General features: G+C 46.0%; 1 protein-coding gene across 6 annotated transcripts; it reads left to right on the top strand.

Moving 5' to 3' along the window:
- Mrps23 (mitochondrial ribosomal protein S23) lies at positions 1 to 5,964 on the top strand. 6 transcript variants are annotated; one of them, XM_021240130.2, is made up of 5 exons: positions 1 to 188; positions 674 to 844; positions 4,740 to 4,817; positions 5,005 to 5,131; positions 5,599 to 5,964. In XM_021240130.2, exons 1-5 carry the CDS (start codon positions 16 to 18, stop codon positions 5,728 to 5,730), a joined length of 681 nt encoding a protein of 226 aa, XP_021095789.1. In that variant the 5' UTR covers positions 1 to 15; the 3' UTR covers positions 5,731 to 5,964. The 6 variants fall into 6 exon arrangements, with proteins under 6 accessions (XP_021095789.1, XP_021095790.1, XP_021095791.1 ...); XM_021240131.2 differs by having other exon boundaries at positions 5,602 to 5,964; XM_021240132.2 differs by having other exon boundaries at positions 5,512 to 5,700.
- The last annotated feature ends 3,328 nt before the right edge of the window (positions 5,965 to 9,292 follow it).

The following is a 9,292-nucleotide window of genomic DNA, read 5'->3' on the forward strand; positions in this document are numbered from 1 at the left end:
GGCCCCGTCCTCCGGATGGGGCTGTGGTTTAAGAGCGCGATCCTGGGCTCGGCGGGCAACTTACGCTGCCTTCACCTGCTTCCGGTTCCGGTTGCGGCGTGTCGTCTTCTGTCCCGCGCGTGGCCATGGCTGGGAGCCGGCTGGAAACCGTGGGGAGCGTCTTCTCGCGGTGTGTGCTCGGAGTCGGGGTAGGCTGAGAGTGCCTCCCCCAGGAAGGGGTTCTCTGGGTCACGCTTTTCGTTGGGCGAGCTGGGCGAAGCCTTCTGCAGAAGCGAGTGTCCTAGCCGAGTGAGGCTGTCATGTTTTCCTGGCTCCAAGCAGTTGTGCTTGTCGGCGTCTCTTCACATTCATGTCACTTTAACGAATGTACCCCCACTCCCAGTTGCCGCTCTTGAGGAAGAGACTGATGGCCCTGCCTGTAATGTCCTTGCATTTTTCATGACCGGACGTGGGTGGGACGCGCACCAGAAGATAGAGGGGTTTCACCCCTGAGCGAGCTTAGGCTGGCGTGGGATGTGGCGATGTTTTTCCTGGACGTGGGGAACCTTCCTGCTCCATCCTCCTCGGGTTCTATGGACTGCACAGCCTTTGATGCACCAGGCTGTGCCAGACCGATTCAGGGCCTTTGGCAACTGTTGTAGCTTACTGACCTTGGTTCTGTTCCCTCTCTAAGGACTCGGGACCTGCTTCGGTTTGGGCTGTTGAAGGAGAAGCCCCTCTGGTTTGACGTATATAAGGCCTTTCCTCCGCTGAGTGAGCCGGTTTTCCGAAGGCCCCGCTTGCGATACGGCAAAGCCAAAGCGTCCATCCAGGATATCTTGTACTACGAGGATCGGATTAGAGCGTGAGTGTGCAGCCCGTATAGTCATCAGGACGCAACAGAACTTGAGAAAGAAAGAAGGTTTAGGTAGCAGTCTGGTAACCTAAAGAAGACGTTGAAAAAAAAAAAAAAAAAGACGTTGAGTCAGGGGCTTGCCTGGTGCAGATGGATGATCATGTATAGTAAGGGAGGCAATAGCAACCCTTTCTAAGGTGAGAGGAAACAGAAGCTCTGAGAAGTGGAATGTGGAGCCCAGAGGCTGACACAGCATTGCAGGTGTAGCTGTCTTTTGCACATCTGCGTGGTGCCAGGCACTGTACTATTAGTAACCCTTTTTCAACATAGGAGACCGAAGGAGGTTAACTCCCTTTGGTTACACGGGAGGGTGACTGGTTGGGAATCACATCTCTGATTTCATTTGTGTTGGTCATTGTGCCTCCTCCAAGAGTGGAGGAGATAGGAGGAACAGGGTCTGTGGCCTAGTAGTTGGGGTCTTTGAAGGCACTCAGAAGGACCTTTCAAAAGTCCAAGGAAAGGGCCGAGGTTTAGCTCAGTGGCGCCAGCACCTGCCTGGCAAGGGCAAGGTCCTGAGTTTGATTCCTGGTTCCACCAAAGAAAAAAAGGACTATACAAATGAAAGAGAGAAAGAAATTTAATGTCACTGTATTGTATACCTAAAGATGTGCCAATAAAATTAATTTTAAAAAGTCCAAGGAATTTGAAATATTCATCACTAGAAATTTGAGGGATAGTGCTTGCATGCTTTACTTCTTTAGCATCTATTTTCTCTTTTATTATAAAGGTAATACGTGCTTATTGTGTAAAATTTAGAAACAAAGAGAAAGCATAAAGAAGAAAGTACAAATCACCTGTAATCTCACCATCTAAAGACAGTAGTTTGAAGGAAGCTCTGTGACCTAGAACTTTGGACAAATTATCCTGTATGCATTAATTTTCATAGGGTAAGATATAATAATAGTACCTCATAGAGTTGTAAAGGTGAAGTACGAAAATGCATGTAAAGATTTTAGTTCAGTGCCTGGCACAAAGTAAACCTTCAAAAAATACTAACCTGTAATCCCAGCTATTCAGGAGGCTGAGGCAGGAGGGTCACAAGTTTGAGACTAGCCTGGGAGACTTAGTCTCAAAATAAAAAATTAAGAAGTCTGGAGATGTAGTTTTGTGATACTGTGACCCTGGGTTTGATCTCCAGTACCACACACAATAACCATTATTGTCATTTGGATCTGTTCCCTTCTTTTCTATGTGTGTATATGTCTGTGCACATATAAAATCAGTAATGTATGATACAAATAATTTGTGTCCTTCTACTTAACATTGTGAGCATTTTACCATGTTGTTATACATTTAAAAATATATTAGCCTGTTGTGAGTGTTTTGTAATTTAATCATTGTCCTTGTATTGGATATTTATGATATATATATATATATATATATATATATATATATATATATATTTTTTTTTTTTTTTTTTTTGGTACCAGGGATCAAACTCAGGACCCTCCTCTTGCAAGGCAGGTGGCGGAACCACTGAGCTAAATCCCCGGCCCTGCCATAAGTATTTTATTAGCACCCTGAAGCAACTTCAAGAACAATGGATTAGAAACCCCATCTATGGCCACATTCAGCTTCCCCGTGTACACAGCTTAATTCTTAAGTGTAAATCACTCACTGGGAATTTACTGACCAACCTTCCTCTCAAATACTTAGTTTTTATTGCCTAGATTTTGTATGGTTCTTTTTTTTTAAATGTTAACACCAGTGCTTGTGCCTAATTGATCAGTTTTGCTTGAGTATTGGGCCTTGTGTATGCTAGGTACAGGCTCTACCACTGAGCTACATTCCCAGTCCTGGTTGTGCCTAATTGAAATTATTTTTATATTATTCTTAGAGGCAAGAAAATGGAATTGATAGTCTTTATTATCTTTTAGGACTCTTCTTTCTTTTTTCCATCACAGTTTCTTAAGATAGCAGAACAAGTATGTTGTTGCTCTGTGTGGAAATTCAGGGTAGGACATTAGATCTCTGGCGAAATTAGACTTTTTCAGTACCTTTTTGCCCAGTACCATTTTGTGTACCTGGGGGTCAGGAAGCTTGCATGTTTCATTTATACCTTAACATCATTTGTGAAGCAAAATCAGAAGACAACCAAAAAAAGAGAAAAAACTTTTTGTACCGTGTATGACAAAGGACTGATGTCCTATTTATATGGCTATGAAGTTTGCTTTTAAACTGACAAGCAAAAGATCACTGCTTGTTTTGGGCTGTGATAACATTCCATAGACCTCAGTAAACAGAAATATACTTTTTTTTTTGGTACCGGGGATCGAACTTGGGACCTTGTGCTTGCGAAGCAGGCAGTGGAACCACTGAGCTAAATCCCCAGCCCTAGAAATATACTTCTGTAAGTAAAATAGCTTTATAAGCCTTATAGTTTTGGAGGCCAGAATATCTGGGACCAGGCTGCCAGCTTGGTCAGGTTCCAGTGAGAGCCCTGATTGAGAGCAGACCCTCTTGCTGCATCCTTGCATGGGGGAGAGCAGAGAGAGGAAGCAGGCCCTCTCCTGTTTTCTAAGGCCACTGATCCCCGCACGAGCTGCATCCCAGCCTCCCAGAGGTCCCATCTCCAAACTCCATCACCGTGGGGATCAGGGTTCCGATATAAAAATTTTAGGTGTTGCAAACATTCAGTCCATGGCAACCACTAGACAGAAAAATGGGCAAAGAACATGCGTAGCTCACAGGAAAGGAAATTCAGTTTGCTTTTAACTTTCAGAGATAGCCAGCCTCTTTCATAAAAAAGGCAAATTAAGGGCTGGGGATTTAGCTCAGTGGTTCCAGCGCCTGCCTCAGAAGCGCATGGTCCCGAGTTCAATCCCTGGTACCAAAAAAAAAAAAAGGCAAATTAAAATTAAAATGAGTTCTTATTTCTTGCCTATCAAATTGGCAAAGATCAAGCAGTTGGAGTGTGTAACTTGGTCAGGATACAGGGAACTAGGCACTCACACTTTGGTGAAGGTACAAATTGGAGCAGCTGCTTTGGGAAGCATATTGGTGACTCGGATGGCTTGTTTACAGCTACAGTCCTTTGATCCAATAATCCCATTTCCTGAATGTATTCCAGAGAGTTCTCTGCACAGTGCACAGACGCAGGTGATCCGTGTAGCAGTGTCTGCAGCAGCAAAGGGCTGGAAACAGTCAATGTGCACTGATTCTCCAAGAAATAAGCTTTAAAGGCAAGGTGGAGGGAGGAAGAAATGGGGAATGACTCATTAATGGGTGTAGGAACTCCCTTGGGAGCATGAAAGTATTTGAAACTGGATGGAGTTCATAGTTACACAACTGTGATTGTACTAAGTATAACTCAGTGTCATTAAAATGTTACTTTTTAAAATGTTTTTTTCATTTTCTTCAGTCTTGCTCTGTAGTCCAGACTGACCTGAGGCTCACTGTATAGCTCAGGCTGGCCCTGAATTTGTGATCCTCCTGCCTCAGCCATCTGAGTATTGGGATTACAGGGGTGCACCAATGGGCCCGGCTCAAAAAGGGTTAATTTTTTAATTTGTGAATTTTATCTTAATTAAAAAAAAAGAGAGGGCCAGGGATTTAGTTCAGTGGCTCTGTGCCCCCCTCGAAAACGCAAGGTCCTGTGTTCGATCCCTGATACTGCAGAAAAAAAAAAAGAAAGAAAATGTAGAGTAGGATTTTTTTATCCTTTAAAGATTAAAGAATGTGGTTGGGACAAGAAATGATAGATGCATAAGTGCTTGTAGGCCGTGGGTTATCTTTGGGTAGATATACCAAAAACTGGTTAATGTTACTTCTTTTGAGGGGAACTGGGGAACTGGGGCACCGAAGGAAGAGGAAATGTGATTTTTGTGTTGTTTGTATTTTCTAGGAAATTTTATTCTGCCTATGGATCTGGTCAAAAACCTTTCGATCTACTCAATCCAAACTTCAAGTCTGTCTGTCAACGGTAAGCCATTTTCAGGTCCCCCCTTCCCTGCCAAGGATTTCGCTGTCAGAATGAGAAGTTCTGTTGAATTCTCCTTGAGAAACAGACATAGCCGTTGGAGGAGCTGTTGAAGATGTGCTCAGTGCTAGGATGTCACATCTTGACAGCCCTGACAAAGTGGCTGAGACACAGCTGCTTGGAATTCCAGGTTTGTGGAGAAGTACGTTGAGCTACAGAACCTTGGAGAAACAGATGAAGAGAAGTTATTTGTGGAAACAGGAAAGGCATTGTTGGCAGAAGGTGTCATTTTAAGACGAGTAGGAGAAATGAGGACTGTGAGTACTTTATTGTTAAAATTGTTTTTGTTGGGCTCTGGGTGTAGCTCAGTGTAGAGCACTTGTCTCACCTGCATGAGGCCCTGAGTTTGATCCCCAGCATCCACAAGAAGGTACCCTTACAGTTGAAATTTTTGCTTCCTTAGCAGAAGTTAAAGAGCAGTTTGGTGTTCTTTCCCCAACCTTGGTTCACGTTCTCAAACCCCAGGTCAGGATCTGGCTGAGTGAGTGTACTGGAATTGTGGTCGTCACTGCTATTTGGAACAAGTGAAGAATTAGCAGGGCTCTCCAAAATACGATTCTGTAGACGTTTTTAGTATCATGTTTACCATTTGCCATAAAAGAATTTGACAAGATATTAGTGCTAAATTTTTCCTCAGTGGCAAAACGTGCTTCATCACATGGCCGCAGCCAGTCGAGTGACAATGGTGACATCTGTGTGACACGCTTCTGTCTGGTCTTTTAAGCAGCAAGAAAGTAGTTACATAGATGTCAGACCCCAAGCTGTGTTGGACGGAAACCAGCCCGAGGAAGAAGGCAGCCAGGACCAGCATTCGGAGGCACCCAAGGAGCAGTGGAAAGGTCCCCCTGCTCCCTGAAGGACTTGTGTACTGTGTACGCGGACAGCCACGCTGCGCGCTGGAGGAGGGAGCTGTTTCTAACAGTTGGGCTATGTAAATGTTCCCTGATCTCCAAGGTGCTGTGTTTGCCTTCTCTTAGCTCCCACTTCTGGGTTGTCATAAGCCCTCTATCGTGGTTTGTAAAAAGCGGTTTATGAACTTTTATTTTAGGACATCTCTAAATAAAGAATTCCGTACTGCTGATAAAGTAAATTTACTCTGAAATTGTAAATAACATGTATATGTGCTGCCAAGGTGAGCACTGAAATTATAAATAACACGAAGAAACCCTTAGCAGGACTGTTTGAATGGGACTTTCTCTGAGTAGGGTGCTGGCTTGTGGTGAGTTGCGTTTGTCCCCTGCTATGAATCTTGTCTGGGGCCACCAGACTCTTCCTCGCGCACATGGTCCCAAGCCAGCTGTGTACAGTTACTAACGTCACCCTGAGAGGCCAAGCCAACCTGTGCTTTGCAGTGAGGACGGACTGTTGATGATGGATGGAGGCTCACACTTTAGTGTCATGGATTGAGTGCATTGGAGACGGCTGTGTGCGGAGTGGGCTGCTCAGTAGATGTTGTTGAATGAATGAGTGAATGAGTGAATGAATATATGAATATGTGATTACACATGCAGATGGTGTCCCTCTAGGTCCCTGGATCCGTGGGTGGTTGGGGCAGTTGATTCAGACGACACTCTCCATGAGCATCTGGACTCCCTGGCTGTGCTCAGCCCTCACTAGCTGTCCTGGTTTCCCCATTTCCTGTGTTGTAGTAAGTAAATGAAATACTCCTCAGACTGTAGCTGAGATTGTACTTGTGACCACGTTAAAATTTTCAGGTAATAGTAATAAGCTGCTGCTTCAGAAATTCCTTATTTTAAAACTCATGAAGCTTTTCTATCCAGAGGTTCTTTCTGGTGGGCCGAAAGGCAGGGTCCACATCTCACAGCCTGTCCCCCTGCCTGCGTACTCAGTTACTGAAGGTCAGCGAGTCCCCGAAGCAGAAGCAGTTCTCGGCCCTTTCACTTGCACTTCTGCTTCTGCTTCTGCCCAGTTTGTCACTTTACAATTCCTTGTGTTTGGGGAATGCTTCGCTTTTAGATGAGGAAGTCACTTTCATTCTGTCAAAGATACTAGTAGGAAACCAGCTGGCCGTGGTGACCCACGCCTGCATTCCCAGTGGTCAGGAAGCTGAGGCAGGAGGATCACTGAATTCAAGGCCAGCCTGAACTACAGACCAAGACCCTGTCTCAAAAAGCAGAAATACAAATGCCATTAGGCGACCGTTGGCTACAAGTACCTGGCCAGACCTTGGGAAGAGGACCTACAAGCCAGTGAAGGAGGAACAATGGGTGGGTGGGTGGGGAGGTGCCACTCATCTTTCTCTTGGGTTTCAGGTTATAAAAAGCAGTTTCCTTGACACAATGATAAGACTTACAAAGTCCTTGCACACTTAAAACAACTTAGATACGTGCATGGTTCAGAATTTAAAGGTAGAAAGCCCTTCTACCTCTGTTCCCCCGCTATCCACCTTACCCCTGGGCTACCATGGTCCCCAATTCTTTGGCCTTCCAGAAATATTTGGGTGTGAGTATGGGGACCCTGTATACTGTTCTGTACCTTGTTTTTCCAGTTAATATGCCTCATCCTTTTTTATGGGTGCTTTGTGATACACCCAACGCCAGAGTGACAGTGATTGTTTCTAGGTTTGACTGTACTGAGTGGGCCACTACACTGAGGAGGAGCCATCTCCAGTTGTAATAATAACCTCAGTTCTCCTCACCACCAGGGTATGAGAATGGGACTCAGGAGGAGGGACAGGAAGAGCCTCTCAGCATGGGGAGGCAGCTGCTGTCACACAGTGCCTTCTCCAGGGACAGCCTCAGTGATCAGAAGACGGGGAAGGTGTGAAGTTTATGTGGGGAATTCAGAACCTTTCCTGCAGTTTGGGGAAACGACTTCATCAGGCCCCTCTGGTGTTCTTGGGGAGAATGGAACTCTGACCTCATTCTTTTCTTTAAAAAGCTTAAAATTGGCTGGGTGTGGTAGTGCAGGCCTGTAATCCCAGCACTTGAGAGACCGAGGCAGGAGGACACCACAAGTTCGAGGCCAGCCTGGGCTACACAGTGAGTTCAAGGCCAGCCCGAACTACATAGTGAGACCCTGTTTCACACCTCCCCCCCAAAGTTTCAAATCAAGTTGGGAAGGCAAGAGTGATGAGAGTCAGCAAAATGAGCCAGAACCCTTTTGGACTGTGATTTAAATGTGTGGTAGAAGTCCAGGGTAAGGGCTCAGCGCTGAGCTATGGCAGGAGGAGCTGGCAGGGCAGACGCAGCGCTGTGTGCACTCTGCTGTGGTAGAAGCACCCTCCCTGCCACTGTGGCCTTGGAAATGGCGTCTGCAGTGCCCGTTTCAGATGGTGTGTCCGCTTCTAGGTAAAGGGTGGCTTGCCACTTAAAAACATTCAGATGGGGTGGGGGAGAAGGGAGAAGGGGATGTAAAAAGAAATAAGAGGTGTTATGTACACGTACTGACTACCTCCAATGAATGTATTCATGATGTACCGCAAACACGTACTAATACAGTTTTTAAAAACTAAAAAGTAAAAACATTCAGAAGATTAAAAAAAATTTAAACAGTGGTATTCAAGTGGGATGATACAATTTTCCCTGAGAGCCCAGGGGTGACCTGTGCGCTGTGACCAAGCCTGACTCCGCCTCCGGACCGGGATGAGTCCCAGTGAATTGGGGCAGGGGACCCAGGGGTGCCGAGAGGGAAAGCCAGCTGGCCCTCCCTCGGCCAGGGTGCCACGCAGGCAGCGACAGGGAGAGGCAGCGGAGTGAGCTCAGGCAGGGAGTCCAAGACTCCTTCCTCCTGCTCTGTTCCTGAGCTCTGTTCTAGAACAGCCAACAGGTGAAAGTGACTCTGGCGGTCAGTCTCGTGTGTCAGCTTCTGACTGCGCTCAGAGAGAGCAGGGAAGCCTGGGCAGGTTCAGTGAGCGACTCGGTTGAGGTCACCTTGGCTGGCAGAGGAAGGGCATCTGCCCTCCTGTGGGAAACACAAGAAATGGCTTCCCCATCACTCCGAGGGTAGCTCAGTGTGACCAGCGCGTCTGTGATTGGGTGAGCCCGGCGCTGAAGCAGTTTCTGTGGAGATTCTGAAGCAGACAAGCGGTTATAGCTGGAGCACGGTAATGAGGAGGTTGCTAGGGAAAGTGAAGGAGCCAGGAAGTAAGTGTTATATCTCCTAAAAATATCGCCCCCGTCCACCACTGCCACTTTCTACCTGGAAGTTGACAGAGGCAGTTTTTGTTGAATTGCCAGCTGACAGTGAAACTACATCTCAAGTGTAGTTTTGCCCTTGATTGACACTTCCTGGATTGTAATTTAAACGTCAGTCACTTGACCTTCTAGTCGCCCAGTTCTTTTAATTAGAAGATGGTTCTAAGCAACATCAGTGGTGGTCTATTTATTATTTATCAAGCATTTTCCTCCCGGCAGTTAGTAAAAGGTCAACGGCTTCAATGGATGCTTTGTTTTTGG

Source organism: Heterocephalus glaber, unplaced genomic scaffold (assembly GCF_053883595.1).
Source record: "Heterocephalus glaber isolate CG9 unplaced genomic scaffold, H.glaber_assembly_v1.0 deba00001773, whole genome shotgun sequence".
In the NCBI taxonomy this organism is placed as follows: domain Eukaryota; kingdom Metazoa; phylum Chordata; class Mammalia; order Rodentia; family Bathyergidae; genus Heterocephalus; species Heterocephalus glaber.